Source organism: Ictidomys tridecemlineatus, chromosome 10 (assembly GCF_052094955.1).
Source record: "Ictidomys tridecemlineatus isolate mIctTri1 chromosome 10, mIctTri1.hap1, whole genome shotgun sequence".
NCBI lineage: Eukaryota > Metazoa > Chordata > Mammalia > Rodentia > Sciuridae > Ictidomys > Ictidomys tridecemlineatus.
Genome location: NC_135486.1, coordinates 139,027,678 through 139,044,817, shown reverse-complemented (window position 1 = coordinate 139,044,817; position 17,140 = coordinate 139,027,678). Strand labels below are relative to the sequence as shown.

Sequence of the window (17,140 nt, the reverse complement as noted above, 5' to 3'; positions counted from 1 at the left end):
GTACATCCGTCACTGTCCCCAAGCTGCCTTGGGGACAAGGCAAACCTGGCCTGTGGGACTGGCTGGGGTGTCAGGGCCCAGACCTCACTCAGGGTGGCTTGGGACCCACTGCCCCTCACCCTCTGAGGGTAACAGGAAGAGATGGTGTACATCCGTCACAGTCCCAAACCCAGTCCGGGCTACAGCTCTCCTACACATCCCTGGCTCTGCCCCCATCTCAACCTGCAGTTTTGAGGGTTCTAGAGTAGCTGAGTACATCCCCAGTGCAGGGGGCAAAGGGCCCCCATGGAGCCACCAAGCCTAGTGCCATCTGTAAGCCAGACAGCCCTTTCGGCCCTGTCTCTGACCTGCTCCTAACAGCTCTGGCTGGCCCCCTCCCTCTGCACCCATCAGGATTCTGGCCTTGGCTATCCACCCTCCCTCTACCGGTACCAAAACCCTCTTCACAGCTGGATCGGAGGGCAGAACAGGACTTCCAGAAGAGCCTGTGGGACTGTGGGGAGGAGCTGGGGCCACACATACCACCTGGTCTCAGGACCAGACAGCCATGAGACCTGGAGTAAGACAGCTTAAGGCACCCCCTCCCTGGAGGTCTGATGGTGAACTGCCCATGAGACCTGCCCCTGAGCAGGGGATGACCTCCCCTGGGTCTCTCTGGGCCCCATATCTGCCACAAGCATCTCTCAGACTCAGGCACTATAGTTCCTGCTGGCAGAAAACTGGATCTGGCTAGGATGAGGCTGCCCCAACTGGTTCCCTTTCCCAAAGACAGGTGGCCCTACCCCTGCCTGGGTCTCACTTCACTCCTGGCCGGGCTACCCTTCTGGCAAGACCCTCTGTGGCAGCCCTTGAAGCCCAGACCTGACGCCCTGTGGGGAGATGTCTGCAGCCTCCCGCAGAGGCTAGCCTTCCCATCCACCCTGAACCCAAACTGTGTATCCCAGGCCAAGCCTGAGAAGCACTTACTTCATTTTGTCTTTTATTTTTTACAAAAGGCCTTCATATCATCGTTTGTCTTATAAAAACCAAAGTCCTTGTCTCTGAGTTTGAAAAACATTTTCCCAGCATAAATGGGAAAGGATTGCTTATAAATACACTTTAAAAAATGAAACAACAGAAGCAAGTCCACATGTTCCCAGAGCACCTTCCTTTCCAGTTTCCTGTGTTCCTGTGCTTCTGGGGCCGAGGCTGGGGCCACAGGGCCCATCCCCACCCATGTTCTTTCTGAGGGCTTCCTTCACTGGCCCCCAGTCTCCTTGGGTTGGGTGAGCCCAGCAGGGCCCCAGCCGCATTACCAGCACACGGCAGAGCCTGCCAGGCCCCACGATTGCACATTGAATAGGTGGGGCAGATGCCAACCTTATAAGTACTCAGGCGAGGGGGCTGTCAAAGCTCATTACCTGGGCCACAGCAACTCACAGAAGAGATCAATGCAGAGAGGGGCAGGGACTAGGAGTGGTCACATAGCCCTACCCAGCACGTGTCCCCGGGATGTGCACTGAGAACTTTCTTGTGTGGCAGCAGAGGGTGCTGGCTGAGAACTCAGCCCATGGCTCTCTCTGAGGCTTAGATATAGGGTTTTGTAGGGAGGGCACCTTGGAGGCTGGGCCCTGGGTAGCCCATGAGCAACACCTCGCACTCAGGCCCGCCTGGCAGGGCCTCCCCAGCACCCTCAGTTGCCTTGGGGCCTGGCTCCAAAGGGGCCTTGACACCTTCTAGCTCCAGGGGCCCTGCCCCTGGTCCCACCTGGCCCTTGCCCTGAGCCACGGCTGCTGCCCGTCCCCTCCGCACACAGTAGGCTGCCCCTGCAGCAGCCAGCACAGCCAGGAGCACAGCAGCCAAGGCAGGTGCAATAAGAAGTGGCAGGTTGCCCTCTCGGGCCTGGGTGACGGGGGCATGGTTGGAGCGGACAGCCGGGGGTGTGCGGGCCTCCCCACAGGCCTCTCTGCCTTCAGGTACCCGCCCAGCCCCCAAGGGTGTGACGCAGATGGCATAGGTGGCGTTGGGTCGCAGCTGGGTGACCGTGTACTCTGTGAGTGAGGCAGGAAGTCGCAGAGTCACCAGCCGCTTGTCAGGGCCTGACAGGTTGCGGTAGGTGAGGCGGAGGCTCCTGAGCTGCAGCGCACTGCCCTGCAGGTAGCGCTGCAGTCCCACACGCAGGGAGGTGGGGCTCACTGGCTCAATGCCGAGGGGCAGGGGTTGGGGAGGCCCTGGTGTGTCAGGTGTGGGGCTGGACTGCGGCCCCTGCCCCACTCGGCTCTCGCAGTACAAGCCCGTGAAGCCCACAGGGCACAGGCACTCCAGGTGCTGCCTTGGTCCTAGCTGGCAGGTGCCCCCGTTGAGGCAGGTAGATGCAGGGCAGTCCTGGGCCCGGGAAGCAGGCCCTTTGGTTGGCAGGGCAGTGGATGGTGGGATGGGGGCCTTGGTGGCGGGCTCAGTCAGGCTCAGCCAGGTAGGAGCCAAGCTGGAAGGTAAGAGTGTGGGCTCCCCCACTACTGGTCTTGTGGTAGGGGCTGTGGCAGTGGTGGTGGTGGCTGGGCAGCCAAAGTCAGCATAGTCGAGCTCCAGGAGCAGTCGGCCAGCATTCTTTGGTGGAAAATGGCAACGTGTCTCTTCAGGGCTGGCCAGTGTGATGTGGCTGTCACGTACCCAGGGGCTGAACCAGCTCAAGGGGCACACGCAGTTGAAGGGATTGCGGGCAGCTGCCAGGAGCCGCAGTCGGGGGAAGAGGCCTGCAAGGTCACTTGGCAGGGCCTGCAGGCTCAGATTGCTCAGGTCCAGCTCCTGCAGGGCGGCCAGGCCAGCCAGGTCCTCAGGCCGCAGCTGGGCAATGCGGGTGTTGCCAGCCAGCCGCAGCCGTGTCAGGCCCCGCAGGACTCGGATCACAGGAGGAACGTGTTCTAGCTGGTTGTCAGACACATCCAGGTCATGCAAGTTGCGTAGGTGGCCAAAGAGTCCCTCGTCCAGTTGCTGCAGCCCCAAGCCAGCCAGCCGCAGTGCCTCCACGTTGGCAGTATCCAGGATCCCGGGCTCCAGGGCCGGGAGGTGGTTGTGGCTGAGGTCAAGCAGAAGCAGGCGGGGCAGGTGCAGTGGGGGCAGTGCCCGCAGCTCGTTGTCCTGCAGCTTGAGCTCCAGGAGGCGATCTAGCGCATCGAAGGCGCCCGGCTGGATGTGGCGGATGCGGTTCTTGCCCAGGTAGAGGCGCTCAAGGCGCCGCAGACCACGGAAGGTCTCGTTGGTGATCTCACGCAGTTTGTTGGAGGTCAAATCCAGATTGCTGAGGTTGGTGAGTGGTTGAAAGATGCCACCAGGCAGGCTGGTGATTTGGTTCTGTGACAAGTCCAGGAGCTGCAGGCCTGGCAAGCTGGCAAAGCTGCTTGCATCAAGTGTGGTGATGCCGTTCTCAAAGATGTACAGGCCTGCTGTGTCAGGTGGCACGTCTCGGGGCACTGTGGTCCCCTGGCGGGCAGTGCAGAAGACCGTCTGTGGCTGGTTGCACTGACAGCCAGATGGACACCCCTGCACGCTGGGCCCTGGGACCAGCAGTAGAAGCAGCAGCAGGGGCTGTGGCAGAGGACTCCTGGAGCGCATCTTCTGTCCCTGGGAGCAAAGAAGCCATGAGTCAGGGCTGAGAGGTCAGCTACGCCAGGAAGGGCCAGAAGGGATTTCATCACTCCACGCCCCCAAATGCAACAAAGCCCAGTGATTATGAGTCAGGTCCCCCGGCCCGGTTCCTGGCCCATCCCCATCACTCCCATACCATGTGACCTTATCTTTTTTTTTTTTGCACTAGGGAGTGAACCCAGGGGCACTTTACCACCAAGCAACATCCCCATCTCTTTTGAGTTTTTATTTTTGAGACAGTCGCTGGGGTTATAGGTGTGTTCCACTGTGCCTGTCTGACCTTACAGTTATGTTGGCTCTTGTGGGCACTCGGTAAGCTGATGTGTGCAGATGAGCACAGGGACTGAGGGCCACTGAGTACCCAGTGACCATGTACTCTTCCTCCTCCTGAACCCAGATCTCCTACCTCTTCCTACCTGTGGTAGAAAAAGGGAAGAATCAGGGAAGGAGAGAGAATTGTGTGTCATGGAGTGGCAGTCCTTCCCAGCAGCATCTGGGAGAGACTGGGCAGGCAGACAGCCCAGGCGCGTAAGCAGAGAAGCTGGCTGCCCCAGGCTGCTGGCCCCTGGGCCACGTTCTTCATCCCTCCCTCCTCCAAGACCGCAGCAGGAAGACTTCACATGGAAACTATGGGATTGGTGTTTTTCCATTTGTGCAGTCAGACCTGCCCAGGACAGGGGCTGTGGGCTGCCAGGATGTGGCTAGGGGGAAAGTTCCTGGAGGAGGGGCAGGCTGGCTGCAGTCCTTGGCAGGTGTCTGCTTGTCCCAGGGAAATGGGGAAGCAGGGAGCCTGTCTCTTCAGACCCATTTCCAGACCAGGACAGAACTAGAGGTAAAGGGCCGCTGAGGTCGAGTGGCGGGCACTGGTGTGAGGTGGTCACAGAGGCGATGCCAGGCTGTACTGAAGCCCCAGCTTCACTCCTCTCATGGTCCTCCAGGTCTGCTCTGGGCATGACACTGAGAACAGTGGGCAGGAGCACCCCTCAGCAGTGGCAGTGTGCAGCCACTTCAGGGGAAGCTGCTCTTACCACTCCCAAAGGGACAAGAGGAAAGGGGGCCCTCAGAGGTGCCAGGAGGTCTGAGCTGTAGCCCAAGGCCTTAAGGGTCTGCCCCTGGGACAGGGTCCACATCTTCTATCTTTTTTTTTTTTTTTTAATTGTAGTTGTACACAATACTTTTTTATTTATTTGTATGTGGTGCTGAGGATCAGACCCAGGGCCCCACACATGCTAGGCAAACGCTCCACCACTGAGCTACACTCAGCCCCAATGGCGTTCTTTTTTTTTAATCTTTTTTTGGAACTTGGGGTTGAACCCAGGACTTTGTAAATGCAAGGCAAACACTTTGCCACTGAGCTGCATCCCAGCCCAGTCCACACCTTCTAGATGAAGGATGCCGTGTCTTGACTCTTGCTCCTAACTGGAACAGCTGAGGCAAGATGGTCCGCAGCTTGCCCCCTTCCCCCATAATGTGGGCTTCCAGAACAGCCTGGGGCCATATCCAGGCATGGACCTCATACCATGGGTGCCTCTGAGACTTCTGAGTCTCATCTGGAGTGCCAGCCTCTCCCCCAGAGGCAGTCCTGCCAGGGTCAGCACCTGCCTGATGCTCACTCACACAAGAGCCTTTTGTGCTGGAGCTGGGTTCTCCTTCTCTCATGTGGCCAAAGCAGGTAACAGGACCCCCCCCCCACCCAGCCTGCCTGCCCCAGGCTGTGGGGAGGAGCCCATCCAGGCTAGATGAGTCAGGTCCTTAGGGTCTTAGGCCAGCTCTAGGTGAAGAGGAAGCCCTTATCACCCGAGTTGGTCCTGTAGGCCCTGCTCATCTGCAGTGTCCCTTTGCTAGGGAAGTCATCTCCCCAAGGAGCTTCTAGCTGGGAGCCCCTCACTAGTTAGCAATGATGAAGGCTCTTCAGAGCCCAGCTGCGAAAGCCTTCCCCAACCCCCTTGAGTGCCCCCATGGTGTGACCTAAGGCCCTGTGTGCCGCACCCCCAGCCCTGATCCCCTCTTGAGACCTGCTCCACCCTCGCTGACTCAGGATGATGGGTGGGGCCTAACCTCCAGATGTGGGCCATGAGTGGCCCCCCAACTGTGCATACATGTGGGGGGTGAGGTGCCGCCCCCTGAATCAGCCCTCCCAGAGGGGCCAGGCTGGGGTCAGGTGGGAGGGGACCCTACACGTGGCCAGCCTGGCCACATTGCTGCTTCAGCTCCCTGTGGGCCTCCTGTAAGGTCATGGTTAAGATTTCTCACTCCTGGCAGGCAGCTCTATGCTGAGGTGTCCAAGCTGTGAGGCCACAGACAGCAGCTAGACTCTTGTACCCACATTTTTCATGTATCTACCTTGGACATCTCAGGGCTGCAGAGGATAGGTGCATGTGGAGCACTTAGCACGGAGTGTCCAGACTGGCTTTCAGGGGCTTGGAGCATGGCCAGGGAGGAACCCCCTACTCTGCAGGGAGGAGGGGGAAGAGCTGTGGGCTCTGGGCTTCCTAATCTGTTGGGCTTTTAATCAGCAGTCATTGGATCTGGCTACAAGATGGCCACCTGGCTTGACAGGTGACAAGAAGGTGCATTTCAATTGGTGGAGAGATAGTAAGCTCAGACTAGGAGGGACCAAGGAGACCCAGCAAGCAGTAGTTAATTGCTTCCTGTTCCCCAAACATGCAGGGCTGAGTTCCTTTGCCAGAGTCCCTGCTCTACCAGGCAAGGGGAAACAGGAGTTTGCACTGGGGCCTTGGAAAACTCCAAATTTTCCAAGCTGTGGTCTCATGGCCAGGGAGCTCCACCATGGGGTTCCTGGCACCAAGAGCAGATGGGGAAGGAACCTGGAGAGGGCAAAGGCTGACTGTGGAGGGGACAGGTGCAGAGCAGCATGAGACAGAGTTCAGGCCCAAATTCTGGTGAAGTAGATCCCCAAGTCCTTTCATGACTGTGAGTTTCAGTCACTCACTTGCAGAGCCAGCATAAGCATCTCTGTCTCCTTTACCCTCTGGAGCACTGCTCTGTTTGTTTTGTTGTACTGGGGATTAATCTAGGGGTGCTTTACCAGTCCTTTTTATTTTTTGAGACTGGGTCTCTCAATGTGCTCAGACTTGCAGTCATCCTGCTTGAGATTAAATGCTGAGATTACAGGTTTGAGTTGCTGGGATTACCCTCTTGTGCCACTTTGCCCAAAGCTGTTGTTTGTTTGTAAACAGAGATTCAGATGCATGCCTGATGTTTGTCCACTTGCGGGTGGGTGGGGATGGAGGCATCTCCTGGGGTCTCTGCCGCCCTGTGCTATCCAGTGATTACAGCCCTGGCCTGCGCTTTGAAATCTGATCTGCCAAGCTGGGGCAGGGTAGGGAAACCTTTCCCTCTGCTAAGGGTGGGGGAGGGTTCTGGAACAACCCTGAGCTCTAGGGTGCTGTGAGGAAGGGAGGGCTACAGTGAGGGCCCCGGCTTCATGACACCATGACCGGGTGGGTGTCAAGGTTCCACCACTTTTCTTTGTCCTCAGCACTTATCAGGTGGTCGGTGAACATTAGTTGTCAAGGGAGTTACCTGTACGCATGGAGTCCTGCCCACCCCACTAGGGGGCAAGTTTCCTGCAGGAGCCCACTGTGTATCTTTATGCCAACAGGAGGTCCCTGGACCCAGGTTCAAGGCCTCCACAGCAAGGCTGCCTCCACTGTCAGGATGGTGGGAAGTGCGGTGGAGTGTCCTTAGTTTTAGAAATGGGAATGGGGGTGAGCTGTCCCTTGGCCAGCCCCCTGCTGCTATGACCTCTGGGAGGGGCTCTATGAGTAAGAAAGACTAAAGGCACTGGTCATCTCAGCACCCTGAGGGACCCAGGACGCTCCTCTCAATGAGTGTGCGACACACTTGTGGGCAACCACTTACATGCAGGGACGGGCACATGGGTGGGGTAGAGTCTAGGCATTTGGGTGACCACATCAGCCCTGAAGCTGGTGTACACTGCTCCTGGGGAAGGCCATGTACCCAGCTGGGCAGAGGACATTTGGACAGACTGACAGATGACAGAGCTCACACTCCCCTTCCTCTTGTGCCAGATGCTTCAGAGAAGGTGTGGGGGATGGGTGCGTCTAATCTGACCCCATGGCTCTGGGCTCTTGGCTCCTGGTGCTGGCCCGCCTGGGCCTGGGCTCCGCACTACAGGCCAGGCCTGGCAGCAGCCCAGCCCCAGGAGTCTGCCACCCCCGCCCCTCCTCCCCAGGCAGGCGGGACTATTCTGGCGGCCGCCAAAACGGCTGGCTCCGGTTTCGCTGACGTGTCTGTGTCCAAGAAGGCTTACAGCCCCAGGCCTAAGTTGGGTCCACCCCATCTCCCCTTCTCTGGGACACAGCAGCCCTTGGCCCACAAAGCAGGGCAGAGAGGTCAGGGGTCTCTGATGTGGGTCCTCACACAAAGGGCAGAGGGGCTTGGTTTCCTCAGAGGCTGCTCCTCAGAATGCGACCCCTCTGCCAGGGACTCCCAAGCTGGCTCTGTTTATTCAGTCTGCTGTGACCTCACTCCAGCTCCCTGACCTCTCTGTGCTTCCATCTCCACCTGTAACCCTTGGGGCTTTTCCACCCCAACTTTTAGGAAGCTTTTAAAAAATTCTGATACCCTGGGCCCATCCAATAAAAAAAAAACATTAAGTAAGAACTTCTGGAGGTGAGGCCCCGGCAGAGCTGTATTTTAGAAATACAGCTGAGGCGAATCCTCTGCACAGTCATAGGTTTGCAAAGGGGACAGCCAGGGACATCAGCGTGTCTGCCTATGCAGGGAGGAGGTTCTGGATTCCCTCGCAGGTGTGGACTGGCTGGCAGCTGGGCCCTCTCCCTCCTCCTCCTCTGTACCCAGGAGGCTGGCCTAGCCCCAAGTGGGTGCCTTTAGTGGCAGCATGGGTGACCTGGCAGCTGCCAGACCTGTCAGCCCAGGGCAGGGAGACCAGTGACTAAGACTAGTCCCTGGCTCAAGTGAGCCCTCAGGGTGGCAGGACGTGCCACTTCAGTCAGGAGAGGTGCCACCTGTTAGTCAAGGACACCTGTGGTCCCTGGAGCTATGTGGTGGCTGTGGCCCAACTAGAAATGGGCCAGCCCAGATGCCACTGTTGGCACGTGGCAGATATGATGCTGCTTGGCCCAGACGCTGGGCCTTCTCACCACCCTGTCCCCACCCAGGGCCACGCACCCATGGAGTAAGGCTCTAACCCAGCAATTAACCCTGAACTTGCTAGAACACTTTAGTCACCAATGGAGGTTGCCAGCCTAAGGTGCCTGGAATCAGAAGGGGTCTTGCCTTTCTCATTCTTGCTGTGTCCTGGGGTTCTTGGCCACATTGGCACAAGCAGCCCTTCCTGGGATCTGGGGACTGCCAAAGGGCAGGTGGGCCACAGTCACCAAGCCATAACCCTGCTCCACATGGCTGTCACTGTTGCTCAGTGACTGGGGGCCCAGGGCTAGCAGGGGCCTTGGCCCCTTCTCAGTGCAAGCCAGCTCCCTCCTCCTCCTCCTTAATGAAATCTCTCAGGCAGCCTCCAGGAATGTCTGAGCCTTATTGCATTCCCCAGGAGGAGCCCCGTGGGGGGGTTGTCCCCAGTCTTGGAGAAGAATTGGCCCCTTGCCTTACCCCACCCCCCCCAAAACCGAGGTGGCCTGAGGGAGCCTCCCCCAGCCTCCTCACACCCAGGGAGGCTGGAATGAGGAAAAGCGGGGGAGGCCTGTGGGCCTGGACAGCCGCTGAGGGCTTGGGGAAAGCAACCCGGCTGCCTCTGGAATGTGGAAACCGATAAAAGGAAGGAGGCTAAGCCCCCGGCTCACCCTCCCCAGTACACACGACTCCCTGAAGCACCTCTGCCCGCCCTGAACACAGCACTGCTGCAGTCACGCGCACAGGCACACACCCACGCCAGATACACACCCACTGGGCCGAGCTCCTACACACACACACACACACACACACACACACACACACACACACCCACCCTCCCCCTTCTCCAAGAACTCACGCAAATTCCACAGCAGTGAGGGGAGCTGGTTTTGGCAACACAGAGCTTGGGCTCCCCAGCTCAGGGAGGGGCTCTGAGGGGGATCTGGGGGTAGGCACTAAGCCCCTTCCCATGGGCTTGTCCGTGGTCAGGAGTGCCTCTGTGGTCTCCCAGGCCCAGTGCGACCCACTTTCCTGTCCAGGACTGTGCAGCCTAGGGGTGGGGTTAACTTAACCCCACAGGGACTCAGCTTGCTTTACCTGGGTCTTGTCCCAGTTCCCCCAGGGATGTAGGGGGGTTAGTAACAGAAGCTGTTGGAATTGTGGATCCATCTCCTATCTGGGCATTGCCCTGGCCCCAGGGCTGCCTGCCAGAGGGGCCTTCAGAGGAGAGCACAGGTCTGAGGCGTGTCTGGGGGGCTCCTTGTGCTGAATTCCTCTTCCCCCATTTCCAGAGTCTGGAGCAAGTGATGTTATCTGGATAAATGTCCCGGGACACCAGCCCCCAAGTCATCCCCATCTGACCCACAGGTCTCAGATGGCTGTCCCAATGTGGCTGTCCCTCACCTCCTTGAGGTTGAGGGTGATAGGGGACAGGCGGTGCCCAGGCCTCCAGGCTGGCATGTGTGCTACTGGGTCCTTCCTCCCTGAACTGGGAGAGGCTAGATAATGGTCTGGAGGAGATCCAGCTGGGCTGCTCATTACCAGAGCCCTCTTCCTGCCTCTGACACTGTGTTTACAGAAGCTCCAGGGGCCGATTCCCCTGGGAGAAGACAGTAAACTCAGGGGACTGCTTTCCCATCCCCCCACCAGCCTATCCCAGCTCTGCTGGGCTTTACCAATAGCTGCGCCCCTACTGGACTTCACTTGCCCACTGGGCCAACTCTAACAGTTGCCGGAGAGTGCCAGCCTAGCTACCCTCTGTGCACCCAACAGCCTAGCAGGAATGGACCTTGGAGATTGGTCCATTCCCCAGCCCTAGGGGCTCCTGGCCTGGGAAGGGGCTCTAGATTCTGGTGCCTCTCTGGAGCTTCATCTGCCCTTGGTGTAGAAAGCAAGCAGGGGGACACCTGGACTCTGAGAGCCTCTTTCAGGGTGCAGACCCCACTCCTGCACCCAAGCAGGAGATGCTGTCAGCAACCCTGGTGTAATAGTTAACAAGGGGCGGTGAGGCAGTGGCTGGCACCAGTCAGCTGGACTGCCAGTGACCACAGGGGACCTCAGCAGTCCTCAAGCCTCAGTGTTGCCAGCCCTGGGGACACAAAAGACTAGGCTGGCTCTAGGCCACTGGGTTCACAGCACAAGCAAAGCCCCTTTCCTGGCAGAGGCAGATGGGGCACCCTGATACCTGGAGCACAAAGGCCCTGGCCAGCCGAAGTCCATCCCCCACCTGGGGGGGATGGGTCAATAGTTATCTTCAGCCGCCCCCATACTTCTTGAGGGCTGCATGTCTGTGGCCCCCAGTTCTGGTGTAAGTGACAAGGCCCTGAGGACCCCAGTCAACCTGCATGCACTGGGGCACCGAACCGTCAGACCCCAGGAATGAAATGTAACCAAAGAATAAGGCTGGGCCATCCCCTGAAAGGGGTTTGATTCATAAAACTGGTCATGCCGGAGGGCCCAGCCGTGGGAGGAGGAAGCGAGGGAGGGGGTGTTTATTTTGTCTGCTAGCAGCCTCGCCGGCCGGTGAACCATAGACACTCATGCACCCTGGCCAGCCGTGGGGCTCCTGGAGCCCTGGGACGGCCGGGGGAGGGGCACAGGGAACCCACCCGCCGCGCGCGCCTGGGGCCGCCCAGGTGACCATACGGGGCTGGAAGCCACCGTCCTGCGAGAAAAGTGCGTGTGTGTGCGGCCGTGGTCTGCTCGCGTGCACGGCGAATGTGCGCAGCCAGCCCGGCGCCCCGCGACCCCCAGCTCCGCAGACACTCACCGGAGGCGGCGGCACCCGAGGGAGCCGGCCGGGCCGGGCCGCGGCCTCAATCCTTTGCGGCCGGCCGGGCCCGAGGGGGGTCCTAGGTCCGCGCTCCCTGGACCTAGAAGCAGCGGCGTCCGCGTCCTCCAGCCCAGGCTCCGGAGTCGAATCGAGGGGGCGGGTCGCGCTTTAAGGGGCGGGGGCGGGGCCTCTTCCTATTGGTCAGGGCGGGGCCAACGGGGAACACGCCTCCTTTTCGCTGACGGGGTCATTGGCCTGGCCTGGCCCTTTCCCGCCTCCTCCCGACCTGGACCAGGAGAGACCTTTCCTAGACTCAGTGTCAGGGGCCCTCCGCTTGAGTCTACTCCTAGTTTGCTGTAGGACACTAGATAGGTTCTGCATTCTGTGTATAAAGGAAGCAAACACTGATTGTCACCAAGGGCCACAACCCAGATGCCCATGACACCAGGCAGGTGACATATATAAGAAGCAGACACCAGGACCTGTGGGGGCCAGTGAAGGTCTCAGCCCCTCACGACCAACCCAGCCTGCTAGAGCTAAGGATCCCCCCGCCCCCATTTGGTACCAGGTGTTGAACCCAGGTGCACTTAACCACTAAACCACATCCCCAGCACTTTTAAAATATTTTATTTAGAGACAGGGTCTCCCTAAGTTGCTTGAGGCCTTGTTAAGTTGCTGAGGCTGGCTTTGAACTCCTTATCCTCCTGCCTCAGCCTGCTGAGCCGCTGGCACCACCATGCCCATCTAGCCTTTTTTGTTTTTTTGAGACAGGGTCTTGCTAAGTTGCTTAGTGCCTCACTGAGGCTGGCTTTGAGCTTGCAATCCTCCTACCTCAGCCTTCTGAGCTGCTGGTATTACAGGTGTGCCACCAACCCTGACCAGAGTTAAGGCTTTTTCTTAATCTTTTTTGTTGTTGTTTGTTTATTTTAGTGTGGTGATGGGGATTAAACCCAGGGCCTTATGCATGCTAGGCAAGTGTTTTACCACCAGCTAAGGATTTTTTGAGATTGAAGTCCCGATTTTCAGGTGAACTCTGAAAGTGTTGCTGTTGTTAGCTAATTCCAATTTCAAAACCTCCTGGGAAAGCGATTCAAAGCACTTCCAAGAGCATTCTAAGTACAGCCTCTGGTGCTGAGTTTGGGGTCCTTGTGTCCCATTATCAGGGTTTTGAGCATCCGTGGACCCTTTCCCCACAATTTAAGTGAAGGACTGAGACACAGGAAGGGAAGTGGTCATCTGCCCAAGGCCCAACAGTTACTGGCAGCTTCAGGTGCAAAATGTACTGGAGATGGGGGCTGGGATGGTGGGTTTGGGATCTCACCAACTGTGGGTGGGGCCTGAGCTTCGGTTGACAGTGTCCTTTGATTGGGCAGGAGAGAGTGGGTGCCAGGGCCTGGACTAGTCCAGAAAAATCCCCTGCCATGGAGTATTCCGGGAAAGCGCTCTGCTCTCCTCCCCCACTGTGTCTGTGGTCAGAGTCACGCCTCAGAGCCTTTGGGGACCCTGCTCAGTTTCCAGCTTCCGGAGAGCCCCTGAATATCACCACCCACCCCCATCTGGCCTGCAGCCAAGGCCTTTGCTGGACCAGTTTGAGTCTTTGGGGGACCTGAAGGTTTACCCTGGAGGCTGGGCAACACCAACTGGGGACTTGTGTGGTCTCTGGAGGACTCTTAACTTCAGAAGGCAAGATGGACTGTGTCCAGTTGTTGTCAGTGGATGACTGGGACAGTTGCCTTCTAGATGTCCCCTCTAAGTTTCTTGGTTTCCACAGGGTCATGTCCCCAGGACAGGTGGGGCTCCTCATTCCATGTTTCCTTGTATCATGGATATGGGACATGCCTGCAAACCTCGCCTGGGCAACGCTGACCCCTGGGTGTGATTCATTTGGCCTGTGTGGCATGTTTTAAACTTTGAAGCCTTTGCCAACATTGAGAAGTCAGATGGTTTTGCATTAAAATGGGACTTCCCAGCTTGCCTTGAACAGGAAGTCTCAGCTGCCCTCTTTGGCCAGGGCCAGAGCTCAGGCTCACGGTCACCCCAGTCCCCACTACTCCCTGTTGTCTCATGCCAGGAACTTCACTCCTTTCCTGCCTGGCCCACAATCATCTGAATGTGCAATCAGTGCTGTGTGGCTTCTGGTCAGACTGTCCCTGTGCTACTTTCCTTGAGCCGTGTGTTCTCTGAGACCCTCAGGAATATCCACAGATGCTGCCAACCCCACCCAGGAGGATCTGACAAACTCCAGCATGATTTCCCCCAAGGAACAGGACTTCCCGATGGCCCTTTGCTTCAGTGGCCAGCTTTGTATGATGAAGAGACCCCTTCCCCCACCTAAAGTGTTTTCCCATCCCCTGGGCTCACACAGGGCCCCATCTACCAGGGGCTCAAGGCAGCTTCCAGTAGACCTTGCCAGTTTACCCAGCTTTTCCTCATTGCTTTCAAGATACCACCCCACTCAGAGACTCTGAAAGGAGGGACCCAGTGAGTGTGGAGCAGGCTTGGCCCAGGGGCCTTGGACTGCTCTGGACTAGGGGCAATGCCAAGATGTCTAGGTTAGGAGGATGCCTGAAGGTGAAAAGATGAGTGGAGAGGAAAACTGGACATGTAGTCCCGGGGCTGCTTTTGCATGTACCCCGATCTTTCCACCATGAGCTCATCACAGGAGTGCTGGTGGCATTATCAGGGGGCCAGAGCCCTCCTTTGCAACCCAGTTGATGCCTCTATTGTCCTATCTTTTAGGACTGGAAGGTGGAGACAGATGTGGGCCCTTGACCTTTTATGACTTTGAGTCTGGGGTAAATCCCTGAACCTGGTGTCAGAGTCAGAGCCCTTTGAGGAGGCAGACCCTGGGGCCATGACAGCCAGCAAGGTACTGACACAACTCACCACCTTTGACCCTCTGCCAAGCCAGGGATTACCTTCTGCAATCCAGACCCAGACCAAGTTAGCTCTGTTTATGGGGCCCGGAGTCAGGCCCGTGCCAGCTGTTGGCCAACCCTTGGCTCTGGTTGCCGTGACCCCAGATCCTGGCCTGGGCTGTGCTGTAGACAGCAGGATGCTCCTGCCTGGCAGAGCTGCCCAGCTGGCTCTGCCTGAGGCAAGAAGGACTGGCTTGACCTGTTGGAAGAGCCAGCCCTGCCTGCTGTGACTTCCTGCCCCCGCATCCTGAGTGCCTGAGTCAGTAGGCAGGAGCTGATGGGGTAGGGGTGAGAGGCGGGCCAGGCCTCTTCCCCTGACTCGCCCGGGAGCGAAGGAGCCATGGGCAGCTCATTTGCTCTCAGCCTCTGCCTCATTCCCTCCTTCCCACTTCTCCTGGCCTGTGTCTGCAGTAGCTGGCACAGCCCTGCCCAGCACCAACCTCTCTCTCATTGCTTAAAACACACCATCAGCTTTTTGTCACCATGGTGCACTGGAGGCAGAACTTCCCTCCTGCCACAGGCTTGTTCTATCTGGCTCTGCCCACACTAGCCCAAGCCTCAGTCCCTCACCCTTACGGCCTGGGCTACCAGGCCCATCGCCTTTCCCATTCCTGGAAGGGCTGCACTTCCGCCTACCACAGGGCCTTTGTACAAGCTGCATTCAATATCCGGAACTCTCTCTGCGACGTGTTTGACTTCCCTGACACTGGAGTTGTAGGGAACACCCTCTCCCCAATGGCCTAGGTAGGACCCAGTCACCCTGCCCCCTGCCACATGTCCTCAGAGGACCTTTCCTTCATCACTTTTAGTTGTGGAGTTGTGTCTGCCTCTAGCACTAGGCTGTGGAGCTCGAGGACTGGATGAGATCTGTCTGACTTACCTCTGGTCTCATGTGCTGGCCGGGTGAGGACTGGGTAGGCCAGCTGCTCAAGGGAATGCATGATCGTGAATGAACAAGTGAATGAAGTCCTGTGGGAGCCACTGAAGGGGACCTGGTGCCAGCCTCAGCATGGAGCACCCCGGGTCACATTGTCCCCACTCACCCCTACCATCACAGCAGGCAGTGGTCAGGCCAGGTCTTGAAGGGCAGTGCTGAGCCTGGTTCACCCTGTTGGCCTGAGGTAATCAGGAGTCTGTGTTACTCACAGGTGACCCACTCAGGGCACTCCAGGAAGCTGTGGAGACACCCAGGTACCCACCCAGCGTCCCAGCCCACTGTGTGGCTCCTGGCAGGGTGGGGAGAGGAGGGGCGCAGGGGAGGGGAAGGCTGGGCACCTTGTCATCTGGGTGAGGGACAGTGACAACTGCCACGGCCAAATTACGGCAGGGATAGGGTACAGTCTGGGGGGTGAGGGTCCCCAGAGACCGGAAAGTGAGACCAAGAGCAAGAGACAGAAGGTGGCACCTTCCAGTTCCCCTGGGGGCTGAGGTCTAGAAGGCAGCCCTCACCCTGATGGCTGCAGAGGGCTTCCCCGGAGCCCAGGGAAGGGCGTGCAGACCCCTGAGCAACGACAGGCGCTTGGCCAAGGCTGAGCCTGGCACTCAGTGGGTAGGGGTCTGGGGCTTCATGCCCACCCTCTGTATTCCCAGTGTTGTCCCTCCTGCCATGACCTCCACCTCAGGAGCAGAGGGCAAGGAGTATCCTAACCACTTGGCCTGGCACAGGACTTGGGATTGGCATGGAGAAGGATGTGCTTGGTTCTGGGGGAGTCTCTGCTTCTAGCTTCACCCCCTCTTCCTCCCTGGCAGTGCTGGTCTGATGTCTAGGTGACTGAGGGGTAGGGGAGGGGGGATGGAATCCGTGTGGGGTCTTTTTGGAAAAGCCCGGAGTAGAGGTTGGATCTGAGGTGCCTAGGCCTAGCACAAGTCTGGCTGGGAACCAGGTGGACAGGTGGGGGACCCAGGGAAGGGTGGGTTGTGCTTGGTGTGTGGGCAGCACATGGAGAGGAAGTGGAGGGTCCTACAGGACACAGCAGGAGCAGCTAAATGGCTCCTAGTTACTGTGGTACCCTTCCAGGAACCCTGTCTGGGGTCATGAGGCACACAGCCCTCCTTCCTTGCCTTACCCATCAGTCTGCCCACTGGTCCTCTCTCCCCAGGTCTCTCATGCCCCTGTTGGACCCAGACTCTGGGCTCCTGGTCCTGGCAGGAAAGGTGAGTAAGAAAGATACATCTGGGTTCTTCTGTCATTGTCCCTCACCCAGAGGGACACATTCTGGTCCCTGGGCTTATAAGGTCCACCTCGCTGTCCCTGACAGAAGAGGAACTTGAGCTTGAACGCTGGCTCAGCCCTGAGGGTCCCCCTGCCAGGTGCATGTTCACCTGGGTTGCCAAGATGATGTCTCAGCATGCAGTCTATGTCCCATAAGTGCTGTTGTACACTCCCAGGGTCACCACTGAAGGTGATGATGTGCAGATGAGGGACAGTCTGCCAAGGGCTCAGCTTGACACCCAGCACATAGCAATCAATCTCCTAGATGGCCACCATGGGTCTGGCTCAGGTCCCTGGGGAGCAACAAGGGTGAGAGCCAGGTATGGTCAGTGAGAGGGACTCAGGCTGGGCTTCTTTCAGGGCGAGCGTCAGCTGTACTGCTATGAGGTCACCCTGCAGCAGCCAGCACTGAGCCCAGGTGAGCTCATCTCTTCCCATTCTGCCACCCCCCTTCCTCTTCCCTCCCTGACTGTCCTC

The 17,140-nt window shown here is 58.1% G+C and overlaps 2 protein-coding genes across 6 annotated transcripts in view; one reads left to right on the top strand and one right to left on the bottom strand.

Moving 5' to 3' along the window:
* Coro7 (coronin 7) overlaps window positions 1-17,140 on the top strand; it is a 55,645-nt gene that overhangs the window by 31,023 nt on the left and 7,482 nt on the right. For all 5 annotated transcript variants that reach the window (XM_005337733.5, XM_078024550.1, XM_040277867.2 and 2 more), the window contains 2 exons: window positions 16,551-16,605; window positions 17,024-17,081. In XM_005337733.5, coding sequence (XP_005337790.2) covers window positions 16,551-16,605; window positions 17,024-17,081 — 113 coding nt within the window. The remainder of the gene's footprint in view (window positions 1-16,550; window positions 16,606-17,023; window positions 17,082-17,140) is intronic.
* Window positions 963-11,690, bottom strand: Vasn (vasorin). The gene is made up of 2 exons (XM_005337732.5): window positions 11,531-11,690; window positions 963-3,600 (listed from the first exon to the last, which is right to left on the bottom strand). The coding sequence occupies exon 2, from the start codon at window positions 3,589-3,591 to the stop codon at window positions 1,567-1,569; it is 2,025 nt and encodes a 674-aa protein (XP_005337789.1). The 5' UTR covers window positions 3,592-3,600; window positions 11,531-11,690; the 3' UTR covers window positions 963-1,566.